We start from the raw sequence: 17,554 nt of genomic DNA, 5'->3' as shown, positions 1-17,554 counted from the left end.
TATCTGGCTAGTATGTTTATATAAACCCAGTATCCGATGCCAGGTAACCCCATTCAGATTCGATAATGGCTGTTACACCTGCTACCCCAGAGGACGCTGCCAGGGAAATCTTACGCTGCCTTCAGAGCATTGCAGGGTTCCAACAAATTCGATTACTTGTGACCGGTGAACTAGCCGTAAGGAGATATTTCCCTAGTCATCCGGTACAGCAGGTGCGTCTTTTTCTTGTTATCCCTGAATGGGGAAATATAATAAATCCAAAGGAGAAACTAATTTGATTCTCGTGATAGAAAGAGAAAGTTGAATTTCTCGTCTATCTTGGAGATGGGTTCGACCATCGGGTAGACGAGCTTCCCTCCGGGGTTTCGGACCTGCTGAAACTGAAACTACTGTCCATGCATCCAGAAAGTTTTCAGCAACGACTCGGCTTCCTCGAATTCAAAGGTAGGCCCGTTCTCTTCATACCGAAGGAAATAGTGAGTGAACACTATCATTGCCACTATGTTCTATTTACGTGCTCACTTATCCAAGTTACCCTACGTTCCGCAAGGAACACCAACCATCGCGGAGAACAGCATTGGTGATCTACCGTATACCACCGCTACAGACACGCTTATTTACATGGTTATGAGTGACTCCATCCGTTTGGGAAGACAACCGCCAGGTCAAGGTGTTAGAGCAGTTACGAATTTCGTGCGACATCTCCGATCACAGGGACCGATCAATTTCTCGCCCCAGCAGGAGGAATGTTTGGCTAGTCATTTAGACTGGCTTGCGAGCAGTGGCTTCTGGGACGGGGAGCGGTGGAGGCAACGCCTTGGCCTTCCCTGAAAGGAAACGCGAGACCAGATCGGAATAGAATGTATCAATAGGCATTTTGAGTGGATTCTATTAGAACCCAATTTATAGTTTCTTTGCGTGCTTTAAAGGCGATTATTAGACGCAGCGGAGAGCAAGTATGAGCGAAGCGACTTCGTCTATATGATTTCGCCGAAAAAAAGCCTCACTGACATCAGATGTGGCGCTGAAATAGATCGCTTCTGTATTGCCCGCCCGTGGAAATTCCGAGACTTTCACGAACAGTACCGCAAAGGACGTACCTAGGTATACTATCCTCTATAGTGGTAGGCCATTCTTTCTCTTTTGACTTCAATGATCGAGTATCCAACGCCAAGAAGATAAGCAATCTCTAGTTGCTCACCAGTAAGAAGTAACCAGTCGGAGGGTTATAATGCAGCATACCCTTGCTTACCTGCCACTATCTGGCTGATTCTATGACCGTCTGTCCATAATCGACCGAATAGTTTGAATGAGAGCTCGATATTTTGGCAATGCTAAGGCGTCACGGCTCAACAATATCACTTTCTACAACCGTATATAAAGTGTTCCTTGTCACCAATTGCGTATTAATTTGAATCTAAGCGGATTCAAGTAGAGACGAGAATCGAAATATATGCAGGATTTATAAATTTTATGCTATTATTCCAAGGTTACGTAGCTGATTGATCTAAGCGTCAGCCGTCGAATGCAGAATCTGACTGCATCACCCTACGTGACACGTCTGACAATGGGATATAACATGACTGCCCAGCTACACGCCTAGCGCTAATATCCAAATAATCTTCTTTCCAGACTCTCAAAAAATGAGATTGAATGTCCTACCGACCAGGATCACTTTGGCTTCGCAAGCCATGGCTGCACTGTCTCAGTCGGAGCTGCAAACGCGCTATCCAACAGAATCCTTCTCCATTCTTGCCTACGGTGTAGCTCCTGAGGGAGCTAATGTCTTTTATTCAGACGGTTATACCATTTCTCATCTCAGTCTATTGCCCACCTAACACGAAGACCTAGGATTTGCATATGTCGGCAACTCTTCTCAGTGGGTGGCTGGATCGGTGACAACGGATGTTGCATGTAAGGTCTATTTCTTTTCCACATCATTTCCATTTGTGCCCATTTTAGTCAGACCAACAGCTAACCTTGGAATCCTCAATTAGTTGTTTTCAAAAACTCCGGAATTATCGCGACAGCCACTGACAAGGATTACACCTTTGACCCTGACACCTCCTTATACATCCGTCCCACACCCAATAAGGTGCTACCTGTAGGCTTCACTGGGAACAATGTCGATACACCGGAGGATGCGACGGTAAATAGATTTCTTTTCTATGGCAGGTATCTCATGTGGCAAAATGAGAATGGCCTGCTATGCGATTCGTTCCGTCTGAAGGGCACGCATGTCGACGGCATTTACCAGCTCTACTGGGACACTTCGAACCTTTTTCCTCCTGGGTTCTTGATTCCCACCGTGAAGTCATCCGTTTGAGCGAATTGAATCGTGCAAATCTTCGTTTGGGGGCACAGATGCTCACGTAGTCCTACTAAACCCCATAGGTTCCAATGTTCCAATGTTGGTCCAAATCCAGTAAACTAGACCTATGGAAGTCTCCAGGATTACATAGTAATTATATTCATCACATTGTAGTAGATTCAGCGAGAAATGGAAAACTATCCCACAACGGCAAATCCATACCCTCCCAATCAAATAAAGCGCCATCGACCATTGGGGGTGAAACAGCTGGTGCTGTTCCATCTTCTGAATGTAACCACGCGTATGATGTGACACTCTCACTCTGCGATAGAAGTGGGGTTACATTTCTCGCTTCTCCTTCGTCCCCCTCATTTTGTGTCCGCGGTGTTGCCGGGCTGTCGGTCAAGCTAAAAATCCGACTGACGTATCGACTCCGTCGCTGTCGGGCTTGGGCAGCGAGTTGCTGGCGCTGCTTGTTTATAGCGGCCTCTAGCTTCGTTATTATTTCTAGGTAGTGTGCTGCCTGGGCAGACTGCAACGCCAGCATGCGCAAGATAGTCAGGGCACCGCGGAACACATCATCAATATCGGGATCAACGTCACGTTGAGAGAACATGGAGAACCCGATGACAAGGGCTGCGGCGAAAATGAATGCTCTGTCGAATGTTAGTATTGGAGTCACTAGATGGGTATTGGGGCAGACGAACTTTAGAATGCACATATTCCGAAGAAGAAGGCCGGACATATGAACCTCCAGACACGTTTGCAGCATGTATACAGCGGAATCAATACATGCCGCTGCGAGTCGAGAATGGGATGGGTCCTCCTCAGGAACATGACTGGGCTGACTCGTCGAGAGGCTCTGGTGTAGCCGGGCCAGCCGGACACTCAAGACCGAGACGAGGAAAGGCCGGGTGACTAAGATCACGGCAAAATGATACGAACATGCAACATGCATGTTTCTAATTGTATGCTCTCGGAAAGTGCGCTGGTCGTTGTGTTCTAAAGACGGCGTCCTTAATGATCGCGGCAGATATTCACCCCAGGCGTTTAATTTGAATAATAGTAGGTCTGCTTGCTGTGCGGATGCGGCCTTGGCACTGTAAAGGCAGTTTATTATTTCATCCAGGATCAACGCTAACTGATATGAAGCTACCAGGCCAGGATCGGCTGGTGCGGCCTCAATCCAACTGGGTTCTTGTCGATTCTCGGGTAATAGAGGTGATATAGCAGAAGGTCTACCGAGGATCGAACTGACAAGTAAGTCAAGGATACATAAACTCATCCATAATCGTGACCTATTAGGGATTAGCTGGGCCAAATAGATTTTGCGAGAAGCTTCTACCGTTCGTTTCTCTCATCACTTTCATCGGGGCTTCTTGGTGCTGGGAAGTCTGCATGGAAACCAAGGGCCACTGCTGCTCGTGATGCCACTCCCAGGTACATGAATGCAGTGTTTCGACGGCATGCTCCCAGCATATAAAAGGACATGAGTAGAAATACTCGGATCAAATCCACGCTAGGATCTTCGAGCATATTGGCAAACGTCCTATGCTGGCCGCGAGCAAAGTAAAATCGCTCCACCTGAAGGGTTTTTCGGTCATTTGGGAGGGTTTGTGCTCCGATGGCGACCATAAGGTCTATGATGGCAGCCCTAGTCTTTTCCCGGTCGGTTTTGGGCTCTGCTGGGCCAATCAACGGACACAAAATGTCGTCACCGAGGCTCAAATTGAAAACCCCACTCGTCTCGCAGTTTGTCAGTAATTTATCCGGTCTTTATGATTGACATTCGTCTTACCGCGGCGTGATAATTTTGGATAAACCGATCCTTCTCATCAATAGTGCAACATTCTTCGGAGGAATTCAACAAATCGTGATGAGCCTCTGCCTCTAGCATATCCTCGCTGCCCCCATTGTGAGAGAACTGTGAGGGCCCGATATGTTGGGTCACTGTATCCCGAAGCAGTTGTAGAAATGACAGAGACGCGGCTTTCCCGACATACACTGCGGACAGCGTCAATCAAATGATGTGCATGATAGTCGCAAATTTTTCATACCTCGTTCCCCTTGCAGGTTGCGGAGCATGCGCGGATGCGTCTGATGCGTAACTTCAGGTGAGTGTGATCCCGCCTCCAGCGTGTCAAACTCGGGATGAGGTGTACCAATATCATGCGAAGGGTTTTGCAAATCGACTGCCATTCCCCTCGATGTCTGAGGTGTCTCAACTGTGGGTCTAGAAGCAGGTACGGGGCGGTTTCGGAGGCCTGCATTTGGTAAGGACTTGAATGGGGTGCATGAGCGGCCACGCCCTTTGTGAATACAGTTGGTGCACGGGAAATAACCACTGCAGCGCTTCTTGGATGCACGACAGGCAGTGCATGCAGTGTTTGCTCGCAGCCGATTCGCTGGATGGACCTTAGGGCGTGGCATTCTTGAAGAGTGTACAAAGGCACAGGTCTGGGGATGAGATCCCCGCATACCGTGGAGAAGCGATAAGCGATAAGGGTGCGCGGGCCGACGACGACGGGTATTTCGGAAGAGGCACTTTGGACGGATGATTGGGGTTGAGAATCTATGTTGTAGTATTGGATCGTTTTACATGTGGAATACTCGAGAGGGAAATTGACATATGATAGCAAAAGTACTACTGCATAATAGGCCCTTTCGGTGCAACCCACGGCGACATGGCTATTAATATACTTAGGGTAGATTAGTGTTGTACTTGATGATACCCAATGTGAGGCAGACTGAGGGCACCTACATTACACATTGGCATCCTACCATAGTATGTCCTAACGATATACGGAGTATTCCTACATATGTATAACAGACAAGATTAACGCAATGAACCGAACCGGTGAATAGACATGGTAAGTTAGCTTTTCGGCTTGCCGGAAGAGACTCCCATTCCAGTCTAGTTCCAGATGATTACTTGACACATAGAATTATAGACAGAACAGATAATCTCAAGTAATGAAAAAGGATCCGACTATGTACAATATGGAGTCGTTGAAAATTTCTACAGAGGATCCACCCAAGCAAAAGACCGAGCTCGGGAGTTGGCAAATGATTGGGTGAACGGAATCCACCCGTATATCCAAACTAGACAAACCAAGCAAACCAGGCAAACTAGGCACTCCCTCGCTTAGCGTTAGCGCGACTGGCAGAAATATAAATAAGCCCATGCCCCCGGACCTTCTACTGTTTTTCAAGCGACTCTACGTATGTTCTCCATCCCCCATACAGTGGAAAACATCACTGTTCCTGAACATTTCACTGACCATTCCCACAGTTCAAAGAATCACTTTAGAGTAGACGTCCCCTTTCTAAACTCTTTAAAAGAGCCACAGAATCTCCACCCTTGCTGATGACTACATGTCCTCGATGCCCTAAAGTGAAACCTTTTTACTTCCGCCTCGACTGTCACGCGTGCTGTTCGCAGTGTCTGTGTTTCGGTCCAGGGAGTGGTGATGATCTTGACCTGGTCTCGGCGTCTGACTTCGGTCGGTCGGTCCTGGTGGGTGTCGAGGAGGTCTGAAAGGTCCTCTTCCATATGGATAGGTGGTATAAGGAGCTGTGAGGGGTTTATCCAGATAGTGAACAAATTTATATTCATCTCATTGGATTTCATTTCAATCTGACTCCGTAGCGCTCTATGTGTACCTATGTAAATGGCTGGATTGTCTTGTGGGCCGACCAGCACCTATTCGAAACTCGCGTTGAGGTTTGGCATTCATGTGCTTCTAGTTGTAGAATCTATGTGTCGACCGAGCTAGCTACGTCCTTTGCATGTAGACATTTTGTAACGTATTTCACGGGCTGCGAAGCCAAAACACCATAGTAAATGTGATATAACTATATCTCAACAACCAACGCTTGTTTATTGTGTTTTCATTTGCCGATAGTCATTCATAAGCATCTTTAGTAGTATATATCAATTTCGAATAGATTGAAAACTTACATTGTTATGGTATTGAAACGTACATCACTGCACTCCAGAAATATATATCTGAGTCACGGAGTAATAATTAGATTCACTTGAACTCTGTAAAGCGACTTGATACATATAAGAAGCTCTAGGCTACAAGTAAAACTTCATATAGACAACTGTTGTTGCAATATCTAGTTGTAATTTATCGCATTTACTATGTGTATTGGACTGCGCAACTCGCTCGTGAAATATGTTGCTGCGTGGTTCAATGGATTCATTATTGTAAAGTCCTTTGCTGCGGTCATCATATAGTTATTGATAAAACCTGTCATGCCTTCGGGTATCATGTCTCGTGAACTGTTGCAGAACTCAATACGTAGGCCAGCCCTCACTCTGCTTCGGCGCCTCCAGTCTTCTCTGAAGCTCCACTCTTGGGTCCCTTATTCCGTGATCCACGCCCTCCACGAGATCCGCGGGAGGAGCCAGCGTTGCCTCCAGCATTACCTCCAGCCCCTGAAGCACTTCCAGTCGCCTCGGTGGGAGCCTTAGCCTTAGTGGCAGCGAAACCTTCGCGGCCTTTCCGAGACTTTTCAGCTCCAGGGTTCTCTTTGCGCTCCAAGACCACCACTTGACTCTGGGCCACCGACACGGGACTCGCAGCGATGGCTTTGCGAAGTCCTTCCGGTTCAGCGAAATCTACGTATCCGAATCCCTTCTTCTTGTCAATCTCGACCTTCGTCACCGCTCCGAATGTGGAGAACGCAGACTGCAGGAGCGCCTCGGTGACACCCTGGGAAGGGTTGGCATGCTTGAGGAATGCTTGTTTAGCAGTCGATGGGTGTTTCGCTTTGCCGCCTTTAGTAGATTTGGCTGGTTGGGTTGCAGGCGCCGCAGCAGCCGCATCGGGCCGTGAGGATGACTCGCCGTCCTTGGGCTTTGATGAACTCGTTGTGGATGATGCAGCTTTGGGAGGCCTGGTTGTCTCTTTCTTTGACAAACCGGTTGATGGAGCAGCGGAGTCTCCAGAGCTCTCGTTCTTGGGTGACGCAGTATCAGTCGTACCACCTTTGCCGCGTCGTCGCCCACCAGATGTCGAGAGCCCGAGGTCACGCTGAAGGATCTTGGTGGCTACTGCAATATTTCCGCGCTCTCTTTTCCGCTCCGGAGTTGCACTTGTATCCTTCGTGTCCTTTGTATCCTTTGTAGTGTTGGATGCGGTACTCGACTTGCCTCCCTTGGCATTGGCAGCGGCTCCCTGCTTGGTCGCCTTAACGGAGTCCCTTGTCTTTTCTCCTTTGGATTTCTTGTCGGAAGAGGTTGCCGAAGTTTCCTTATCGCCCCGTTGCAAAAGCTTTTTCGCTTGCACTTTCTCCTGCTTTGATTCCTTGTCCGACCGACTGTGCTTCGATTTGGACCCACTGCCGTCCTTTACCTTGCTGGCTTTCTTGTCTTTGATGAACTGTACCAGCGGGGTTGTCATTATGGTTTCCTTCTTCTTATCCTCACCGTCAGCCGCAGAATCCACAGCCGCGGGCTTGGTAATAGGCTGAGTCAGACTTTCCAAGAAAGCGATGAAGTCTGAATCCTGATCAATCGTGCCTTGGCGAGCATCCTTGCGCGAGCGGCTTCCGGGGGTCTTGGCATAAGGTGCAAACTCTAGTGAGGGAGGGCCAAGTAGAATGGGGTCATGTAGAGTATTACGAGCATCCTGGAAAGAAGCCCGGCGCACAGCGTCCGACAGCGAGGAGACACATTCGGTGGACACAACGTGGATATATGCTCTTGATGGGCGAGATGGTTTGTTGGGGCTATTTGAAGAAATATAGTTAGACGAGACCGGTACGAACGAACATATCGTCGGAGGAGTGTGAATCCTACTCTTTCGACACCTTGCCAGGTTTGTATTGAAGCCAGTCGACGTTGCCAGCCCCAGCCTTCCACTGATCCCCAAGGGCACTCTCCAGCTCAGACTGTGTGAGACCGGGGGGCAAACGTCGAATGAGAAGTTTGAGACGTGGAGCAGGGGGCTTGGGTGCTTTCTTTGTGGGCGCTGCAGAGCCGGACTTTTGCGTAGCTGCCGCCGAAATTGGGAGCAGACCGGCCGTGGTCTTGCCGGGCTGCATCATGTAAGCCTTTTCAATGTGAAGAGCTGATGGCGTGTTTCTGTTTTTTAAAACAAAATCATGGACCCCAAAGGATGTTAACAAGGGAGCCAGCCCACTTGTCGAAGTTGATAACCTACCCAAGGCATCACGGGGATTGAAGGCGGTGTGATTGGATATGAGATCTCACCGCCTAATTTCATGTGCACGTGCTCAGGTGCTCAGGTGCCATGGCAGATGCACTTCATTGCTGACATTAGCATTATCACCGTCTGGCAGAACTCACACTAATATACATACAGGGTTGATAAATACATAGGTATACATAGGTATATGCATATATTATTTGGTCTTGCTAGAAATTATCAATAATCTACTCCTTGTGAATTTTCTATAACGGATCTCGTCATGGGTTATTGGCCAGAATGAGACCTCGGCAGGGCCCGAGGGCTGAACCAGCCTTATCGATAAGAACCTTGGAATCTCTTTCGACGTACATGCTCGAAATACTCTAAATGTCAACAATGAGCGACGACAAGAGCCCCGTCTTAGAGAGTCAAGGAGGTGCGCCGACTTTGAGGCGGAAAAAGAACCCCTTCAATTTAAATTTACTCTGGCTGCTTCTTTGTGTCCTTGTAGCCACTGCCTGGTTCACACAGTCGTGCTCGCCTTCCTCCCTCAGTATCGAGGAAAGAGTGCAGAAGATCCTGTCGCAGACTCCATTGATCGGTATGGAGATTGGAGAGAATTATTCTGCGTGGGAATTTATGGCTGATGGCCCGAAACAGACGGTCATGATGACCTTCCCATCTTAGTCCGGGAACGCTTCCATAACCGCGTATATGACCACAACTTCACTGATACTTTTGTCCAGGGGAATTTCCCGGGCCAAGTTGACATACCTCGATTGATACAAGGCAAGGTCGGTGGTACATTTTGGAGTGTTTTCGTGCCATGCCCCGAGAATGGCACCGATTTCTCCGACGAGAATTACGCAGCAAGTATGGGAAATATGTTGGTCCAAAGGCTGTTGCACAGTATGCTCATGTGGGAATTATAGGCGTGCGTGAGACGATGGAGCAAGTGGATATCATGTCGCGGGTTCAGCAAGCCTATCCCAAGGTCTTCTCGAGTCCCCCTAATGGTACAACTGCCATGTCTGCTTTCCGTGAGGGAAAGATCATCTCACCGCTTGGTATCGAGGGCTTGCATTCGATTGGCAATTCACTGGCTCACCTCCGGATCTTCTATGAGCTGGGGGTTTCGTACGCGACTCTGACGCATAATTGCCATAATCGATATGCAGACGCCGCCATTCTCGAGCTTCCAGGTGGAGGAATAAAAAAGTCGGATCCTCTCTGGCACGGTGTCAGTGAAGACGGCCAGAAGCTGGTATTTGAGATGAACCGCCTTGGGATGATCGTCGATTTAGCCCATGTCAGCGCGGAGACCATGCGTGATGTGCTGGGCGCGGGCAAGTCCGAATGGATAGGGAGCCGTGCTCCAGTGATTTTCAGCCATAGCTCAGCCTATGCACTTTGTCCGCACCCGCGCAACGTACCTGACGACATCTTGGAGCTGGTCCGTGAGAGGAAGTCCCTGGTTATGGTTAATTTTGCACCAGACTTCATTTCCTGCACGGCTTCTGACCGCGTCGATGGGATTCCAGACGCAGACCCTGTCCATGCGACCCTAGAACGAGTGGCTGATCATATTCTATACATTGGTAAGCTTATAGGCTTCGAGCATGTTGGAATAGGTAGTGATTTTGATGGTATTCCGACGGTTCCTCGGGGATTGGAGGATGTGTCCAGGTTCCCAAATCTGATCGAGGAACTGCTAAGACGAGGAGTCAGTGACAAAGACGCAAGCAAGGTGGTGGGAGGCAACCTATTGAGGGTATGGAAGAAGGTTGATGAGGTGGCTCTTGAGATGCAAACCGAAGGTGCACTGCCTGTCGAGGACTAGTCTTTCAAGCTTTTTGCGGTATTTAATTTGTTAAGGCTGATGCTACCTGAGTCCCATAATTTGTGAATTTGCAACCACAAAGTTTTGCGGAAGCATGTCGTCGAACCAGCCAAATCTGGAAGGCTGGAAGGCCGAGGAATTGCATGGTGGAAAGTTCATCTCGAACCGCGATTTGCTATAGCGGTCATTGCAGACCAAGTGGGTTAAAGGAAAAGTCCATCTTGGAGAATCGCCGGTTCGAATCTCTCTGGGTAGAATTTTTGTAATTCAGCGCAGTAGCAGAAGGACGTAATTCAGTTCTTCTCTGGTGTGACAGAAAATCACCACACTGTTCCCAGGCCATCCTTTGCATCTCGGATCTTGATATTCAACTGATAGTGTGAGCCTGTCAACGAGAATCATCATACCCGGAAAGTAATCCATTAATGATCGCAATAAGGCCAAGAAAGTCAGGAACTGAGGAATCCAGAAATCCCGATGTATGTCGTATGTAGGTTTACATTACGCAAGGCAAAGATATTCATCTATGGATTTTCATTCACAATCTGTCTCGACTAAGCCTCAACATAATTAGTCTTTCATTGATAAGCCCCATCGGAAAATGCATCCGACTTGATATCTGGCAAAGCCAATTCCCTGGCACTTCGTACTTGGCACCCCGAGCAATTGTATGGCGAGTTGACCATTTAGCAGCCAAGAGAAATTGCTATTTCCTGGTTAGCTGATGTTCATGGAAGGGAGCTTGAAATAGGACACTCACCATTAGCATACAGTGCATATGAGTCAGCGTTCAAGACGGCCTCTGCACTAGAGAGAGCTGTCGCAGCGCTGTATCCGTATCCGTAGTCTTCGGTTCCCGGGCTGTAAACCCCTGGAGCATGGGTGAACTCGTGGAGGGTAGTGGTTGCTTGATCCTGGTTATGGCAAGTGTTGGTCAATGCTGGAAGCTCGCTGTAGTAGATATCACAATTGGCGATGATATCTTGAGATGGCAGGGTGTAAGCCAAGACATTGGGCTCGCAGCTATCCGTATCGCATTTGTAAGCCAGGTATTCACGTAAAATCGTTACCGAAAGGAGGTACTCACTATCCCAAGGTGTCTTCGCAGTAGTACTTAGTGGCGCTGTTCGAGCTGGCCTCCTGAGCCACAGCCTTAAGGCGATCAGCCACGACCTTGCGTGTGCTGCTGCTGGTGGTCTTGAAATACTCGCTGAACCTATCGGATACTATTAGAATGGTCAGGTAGTAGTAGAACGGTATGCACATACTTGGAGGAGGAGCCAGAAAGGGCAGCCTTTGCGGCAGCGTTTGCGAGTGTGACGGTGTTCTTGAGAGCCTTGTCAAGTGCAGCCTTCTTGCTCGAATCCCTGCAGGTTGGAAGGGCACGACGATCGAGTGTCTTGATAGCCTTCAGCACGTGGGATGCCTTGGCACCGTCGACCTCAATCTCGAGATCATTGGAACGGTATGGCAAGTAGCCAGTAACTGCACCATCAGTGACCAGGGGCACCAGGCCGGTCGAACGAAGAGTCAATGGACCTCCACTAGACAAGTCACTGGTACTGGCAATGTCGAATTCATCCTCAAAAGTCTCTCCTGAAGCAAGGGAAGTGAGAGATTCCTTGGTAAGACCCTTGAGGGCGAACCGGCGCTTGATTCCCTCGAAAGTGACCTCGTCATCTGGTATGAAGTTAGCATTGCACCGATATGGTCCAGGGAAAATGTAAGTACCGTTCTTGAAGACATTGACCTTCTTTACGGGTGCGGCGTCACGGAAAAAGTTGAGGTGCACAAATGTGACGTCTTCGCTCCCAGAGTTCTTCACGACAGCCTTGATGCGAGTATCAGTGACACGGCTCAAGGTGATGTCGAGCGCAGGAGTCCCATCAGTCTCAACTGGCAAGGCCTGCACATGCTGTGCAATTGCCAGGAGTACCGTGGAGAGTGCAGCGAAACGCATGATTCGAGGCCAAGAGTCTCAAGGAGGTTGATACTGTGAAGAGCAGACTTGTAATTCTGGTGTCTTGAATCCTGATGCAATGAAAGGGCTCCCATTCTCGAGAGGACTTCGACTGCTTTATAGCCCACTGGGCATTCATTGCAGTTTTGAAGTGGAATGGCGCAGTTTCCTCTCTCCTGTACACCTTCCATCTTCTCCCCGTCGCCCGAAGGTGGTATCCTCTCTGCATGAAACAGTCTGGCCATGCCAGTAGCCAATCTTGCATAGAACGGACAAGGGAGACCTGCGGGCAAACTTGTCACTGGTCGAACATATCTTGAGATAGCTGCAATTTCAGGGCCAGGCCGCAGGCAATATTGTCACTGGTTGGAGATATATTGAAATAGCTGCAGATTCAGTAAGATCATCGTGCATGGCGCCTTGGCCCGACGGAAACCCGCGCCCCTAAAGGACGGACTTTAGCGGGTTGGATGCGAGGGCCTGTGAAGCTGCATCCACAGCATCCTTGAAGAGGCGGGGGCTTATTCGATCTGACTCCTCATGGTCGGTTCTGACAATGGACTCGGCACTAAAACCTGCAAGCCCCTGGGCACACCTTTTTGTGTTTGAGGTACCTATATCCTGGCCGAGGTATAGGATTAAGTATAGAAATTCAGTTTGCGCGGAAATAGAATGCAAAATATGGCCACGTCGCTACTATTCAAAGTTGTGGAACACAAAGACATTGTACTGTAGAGAAATGAACATACCTCGCCTATAGTAATAATATGATCGGTAAAGACTCATATCTTCGTCTCACTCTAAATGACGGGCAAGGCCCCCCCTCCATTCATACCACGCCAAGCACCAAAGGCGTTTGTCACCGGACTCCGGTGCGAAGTTAGTGCCAAGATACTACCCAAGACGGCGCCGAAGTCTTGACTTCAGCAACAATGCTTAGGGTCAGCCATTAGGGTCACGTCGGAAATAGCCTTAGAATTAGTAGGGGCTTGGCTATTGTGATAAATGACCCGTTTGGAAGGCAACGCGACGCCAAGCGCACGAAACAGCACGGTTTCACGGAGTGCCGGAGGAATGCGGTAGAGCGCCCTAGGCTAGTGGACTTGGCATGCAATTAACAGCTTTGATTGGTTCAAAGGAGAGATTGTCAACATGATCGGCGTTTCTAGATATAAGGCGTGAGAAGAATCTCTGCCCGAATCACACCTCTCTGATCTTTCAACACCCCGAGACCCTCTCGATACCTCGATACTACTCGTAACTTGCCTAAACTCCCCGTTGTCTCTATTTATTTATTTTCCCTTTTCTCCTTTTCTCCTTTTAACAATTGATTCAATACTCCCCACCATTGATATAGTGTCTCACATTGATCACCGACTTCTTTGGTCGCAAAAATGGAGTCAAACTTGAGTTTGCAGGTCACCTTGGCCCCCCAGACACCCATCCTGCAGGCACAGGAAGCATTTGCTCTACCGATCAAAGTTTCTGTTTACAACGCCGCAGATTCACCAGTCACCATTTTAAGATGGGGCACCCCATTGGACCCTCAGGCTGGTGTTCTCGGTGTCTTCGAGATTTGTGACACAACGGACCAACGGAAACTGTCCGTTCCTACTATTATGGTATCACGCAAGCTACCTGCCTCCGCGGATGATCTCGTTGAGATACAAGCAAGACACACCCGTGATGTAACTGTCGATTTGCGGATTCCAGGCCTTGAAAAAGGACATGAATATTCCGTTCGTGCACAGGGAACTTGGCATGCGGTGTGGCCAACCGAATTATCCAAAGTGACTACATCCCAACTCAGAGATAACGAAGGTGCCGATCGTGGGAAATTCCTTTCTAATGAGTCCTCTGTGAGAATTTGAGTGAGCTAAGTATTTGGTGCTTCCGACCCAAGAAATAAAGGGGAGGATCTAAGGGAATCATCCTGCGCGATTTATATCGATATCCTACGGCTCACGATTTATTCCATGCGTCATTTGCTATTATTCACATGAGTACCTAGAAGATAGCAGTTTTGTGCTACATATCTCGGTTCCCCCGGTATTGCACACAGTTTTAATGCACTGTCTAGTATTAAAGTCCACTTGCTGTACCTAGAATAAACCTATTATGCTCAATAGCCCGTCGACTCCTTCGTACAATAAACATGTCTTACTATAAAGTACCCAGTCCAAAAGAGGATGCCAGAGCAGTGTTCGAAATTCTAAAACGTGGTGGTATTGCGATTCTCCCTATGAGCGTTGGCTACGGAATCACTGCGATCGATCCAGACGCGTTGGACCGTATCTTCCGCACGAAACAGCGGCAACCACACAAGCGACATGCAATGGTTGGCAGCTACTTCCTGCATCGAGACATTCATATTCTTCCCCCAAAAGGAAGTCGGTATGGTCAAACTCTTGACGGTGGACCTGGACCTTCCTCTAGGTATCGTCGCGCCATATCGCTCTGATCATCCAATTATACAAAAGCTTCCACCTAGGTTATTAGCACAGAGCGTTGTTGAGGGCACTCTAGCAATGTTGGTCAACGGAGGTGCTTTGCTAGAAGAATTATCTCGGCTCGCTGCCCTAGAGCAACTTCCTTTAATGGGATCTTCGGCCAACATTACCGGCAAGGGGGCAAAGACTGTGGTGGAGGACATCGAGCCAGAAATCCTCGAAGTGGCGGATATAGTTATTGACTATGGAAGACAAAAATTTCACCATCCTCGAGTCTCTTCAACCATGATTGATTTTAGAACAATAAAGGTTGTGCGATATGGGGCTTGTTATGATGTGATACAGGATGCTCTCCGGCGCTTTTATGGAATCGAATTGCCAGATGATCCTGCAACATCGATTCTTCAGTCTGAATAGACTTGAGCGAACAGGATATAACATTCGCCCAATTACACAATGTGATACTTCCTACTACTATAAACAGAGCCGGCTTAGCAAGCAATGCGGAACACGAATTATCTAACCTTCCCTAAAATAACATAATTTGATGGCTTTGGTTTGCACGTCCGCAATTTCGCTCGCTTTTGTCATTACAGGCATATCCAAATTCTTTTCCCGATCATTGTAAACACCATTAGAGAAACTAAAGTGATATAATTGTTGAAGAACCCTAGGTTCCCCTCTTTACGTTTGGGTTCAATCACAAATCCTACAGTCATGTAGAAGGATGTAGTTATGTCTCATCCTGTCTAGGCAAGGACAAGCACGTTATTAGTGTTGGTGAATTCTGTTTGATGGTACTCACTAAAGCATAACGCAAATATCGCACAGATAGAATGAGATATTCAACCAAAAAGGAAAGGCACCTGAAATAATGCAGCGGCACTAGATCCCACGGTTTCACGGTTTCACTGGGATGCACTAGACAAAGGGTTGAAGGGGTTAAATTTGATTATTTCTTTTTAGCTTTTTCTTAGCGACCTAAATGTAACTGATAGTGACAGTATCTCTGGTAACAGAAGAAGATGTGAGAATCCGATCCTGATAGATGTCCATTATGGTAGCACCCAACGGCCCATAAGTATCCCCACCACGCGAGGCAACTGCATTGGAGAACACTACAGTGCCAAAATCGGCAAAAGGAGCCAACGCATTGTTTACAGAGAAGTCCTCCACAATCCATTCGGCGTTGAACTCGCAGAGGTCACCCCTAAGGCTATAAGGGAATATATGCATCACAGATACACCTGTGGATAGGTTCTCAATAGTAACGAAACCGGAGCTCTTGGAAGTCGCGTCGACTGTCATTTTGATCACGTCTCCGGGCAAAATTTGGATGTTGCTAAAGTTATGGGCGTAGTCTGGATACCATTCGTACCACGCGTTATATGATATGAAGCCTCCTTGAATACAGAAATCGATTCCTGCTTGTAGAATGGCTGTACTGCAAGTATCACCGTCTATGCCGACCCATGCGGATGCGCAGTAATTCGTGTAGGAATTAGCACCATTTGGAAGGTGGGGGATAGGAACCGTGATCTCTCCAGATACCGAAGTGTATCCGGTACCAATAAGCACTGCCCCGGCCCACTTTGAGCTGTAAGTCTCCTGGGATGTTTGATTCAGGTAAAGTACTTCCGAGGTACCAGGGTTGCGAGGTCGCGTTGTGCGGCGCGGACCTTGGACAGATCGCTGTATTTCACTGTGCGCCTCACGTTGAGAGGCGAGAGGAGAAGCAATGACAGACGTGGCCAATAGTGTGGTACTGAAGATTGCGACAGCGAACTTCATAGTGAAACTCTGGAAGCTGAGTCGGCAGAGAAGATCCCTACTATCAAAAAAAGAAAAGGGAAGTTTGATACAAGGAAGTTGAAGTGCGCGTGAATATGACTTTTCGCCCGAAATTTGATGTTTATATAGACTTTACTGGGGGAATTTGTTAAGCCCGGAGGGGGGCGAGGCTAGATTGAATCGAAAGACATGAATGACCATAATGCGAGACATGGATAAGAACTCTCAATGTAACATCACCTCTATGTGAGGTGATGTCGCAGACCGATTACTAGGGTGACTTTGCAAGGTAGCCCAGTGGCTAGACTTCCTGCAAAGATCAATGGTAAATGCGTTCCTTGCGTATGTACGTCACATGCATTTCGGACTAATATATACATATATACCGATGTAGCAACAACTATGATACTGCGTCTAATATTCATCCGGTGCAATCGATCTGAACATTTTGGCGACACATAAGATACGACAATAGCTGGTAGGACACCGAAACCAATAATTTCCGCGAGTTGTCAGGTCAATATTATTATAATAAGCGTTGACTCTATTTTAGGAAAATGCAGGGAAGGCCGATACCGACTCCCCGAGGAGCAGAAGATTGGCATCACAGTATCGGCAGTCTAGCGAATTTACCGTGGGCCGAAGCCTTGAACCTGGCGGCATGCCGATGCCCACTTCTCGTTTTCCGCCCCCGGAGTCGTAGCCCTCTATGGGATCTTTACTCCTAAGAGTGATATAGAGCATAGATGTAAGGAAGGTATAGGGAATTTTGGCATTAAATTCTTCAACTACAAAAGTAAGCACTAAATGACAATCTGACAATTCTACCAAGACTACTGAAAGAGACTACGTAGTTAGAAATATATAACGGCGTATACAACCTTGGAAGGCCGAGTACCTATTGTTGTGCGTTATACTTGGAATTGCAAATGCTTTACATTACTGATACTTCAGTTACTTATTCTATAGCTCTTTACTGTCTAATTTATACATATGTAGTTTATTACACAGAAATAAAACAATTAACTAGTGAAATCATTG

General features: G+C 47.8%; 8 protein-coding genes across 8 annotated transcripts; 4 read left to right on the top strand and 4 right to left on the bottom strand.

The window, feature by feature from the left end:
* Positions 1–65: 65 nt before the first annotated feature.
* N7525_010128 (uncharacterized protein) lies at positions 66–831 on the top strand (the record flags this gene model as incomplete). Its single annotated transcript, XM_002556583.1, has 3 exons — positions 66–212; positions 291–476; positions 532–831. 3 exons carry the CDS (start codon positions 66–68, stop codon positions 829–831), a joined length of 633 nt encoding a protein of 210 aa, XP_002556629.1.
* An 812-nt stretch (positions 832–1,643) lies between these two features.
* On the top strand, positions 1,644–2,326 carry N7525_010127 (uncharacterized protein; the record flags this gene model as incomplete). Its single annotated transcript, XM_002556582.1, has 3 exons — positions 1,644–1,800; positions 1,852–1,914; positions 1,998–2,326. The coding sequence occupies 3 exons, from the start codon at positions 1,644–1,646 to the stop codon at positions 2,324–2,326; spliced, it is 549 nt and encodes a 182-aa protein (XP_002556628.1).
* Positions 2,327–2,474: 148 nt separating this feature from the next.
* N7525_010126 (Zn(II)2Cys6 transcription factor) lies at positions 2,475–4,789 on the bottom strand (the record flags this gene model as incomplete). The annotated part of the gene is made up of 5 exons (XM_061214980.1): positions 2,475–2,967; positions 3,019–3,609; positions 3,657–4,057; positions 4,110–4,315; positions 4,369–4,789. 5 exons carry the CDS (start codon positions 4,787–4,789, stop codon positions 2,475–2,477), a joined length of 2,112 nt encoding a protein of 703 aa, XP_061067492.1.
* Positions 4,790–6,630: 1,841 nt separating this feature from the next.
* N7525_010125 (putative nonsense-mediated mRNA decay protein Upf3) lies at positions 6,631–8,368 on the bottom strand (the record flags this gene model as incomplete). The annotated part of the gene is made up of 2 exons (XM_002556580.2): positions 6,631–8,050; positions 8,121–8,368. 2 exons carry the CDS (start codon positions 8,366–8,368, stop codon positions 6,631–6,633), a joined length of 1,668 nt encoding a protein of 555 aa, XP_002556626.2.
* Positions 8,369–8,859: 491 nt separating this feature from the next.
* On the top strand, positions 8,860–10,312 carry N7525_010124 (dipeptidase; the record flags this gene model as incomplete). Its single annotated transcript, XM_002556579.2, has 3 exons — positions 8,860–9,073; positions 9,133–9,345; positions 9,405–10,312. 3 exons carry the CDS (start codon positions 8,860–8,862, stop codon positions 10,310–10,312), a joined length of 1,335 nt encoding a protein of 444 aa, XP_002556625.2.
* Positions 10,313–10,998: 686 nt separating this feature from the next.
* Positions 10,999–12,272, bottom strand: mep20 (uncharacterized protein; the record flags this gene model as incomplete). The annotated part of the gene is made up of 5 exons (XM_002556578.1): positions 10,999–11,018; positions 11,073–11,335; positions 11,400–11,528; positions 11,581–11,992; positions 12,044–12,272. The coding sequence occupies 5 exons, from the start codon at positions 12,270–12,272 to the stop codon at positions 10,999–11,001; spliced, it is 1,053 nt and encodes a 350-aa protein (XP_002556624.1).
* A 1,394-nt stretch (positions 12,273–13,666) lies between these two features.
* N7525_010122 (uncharacterized protein) lies at positions 13,667–14,143 on the top strand (the record flags this gene model as incomplete). The annotated part of the gene is made up of 1 exon (XM_002556577.1): positions 13,667–14,143. One exon carries the CDS (start codon positions 13,667–13,669, stop codon positions 14,141–14,143), a length of 477 nt encoding a protein of 158 aa, XP_002556623.1.
* Positions 14,144–15,703: 1,560 nt separating this feature from the next.
* N7525_010121 (A4/G1 family peptidase) lies at positions 15,704–16,513 on the bottom strand (the record flags this gene model as incomplete). Its single annotated transcript, XM_002556575.1, has 1 exon — positions 15,704–16,513. The coding sequence occupies one exon, from the start codon at positions 16,511–16,513 to the stop codon at positions 15,704–15,706; it is 810 nt and encodes a 269-aa protein (XP_002556621.1).
* Positions 16,514–17,554: the final 1,041 nt, after the last annotated feature.

The sequence above is a fragment of the Penicillium rubens genome (genome assembly GCF_028828025.1).
Source record: "Penicillium rubens strain IBT 27055 chromosome Unknown utg000004l_segment0_segment0, whole genome shotgun sequence".
NCBI lineage: Eukaryota > Fungi > Ascomycota > Eurotiomycetes > Eurotiales > Aspergillaceae > Penicillium > Penicillium rubens.
The sequence above is the reverse complement of the archived record's forward strand: the minus strand, read 5'-3'. Positions and strand labels throughout refer to the sequence as shown.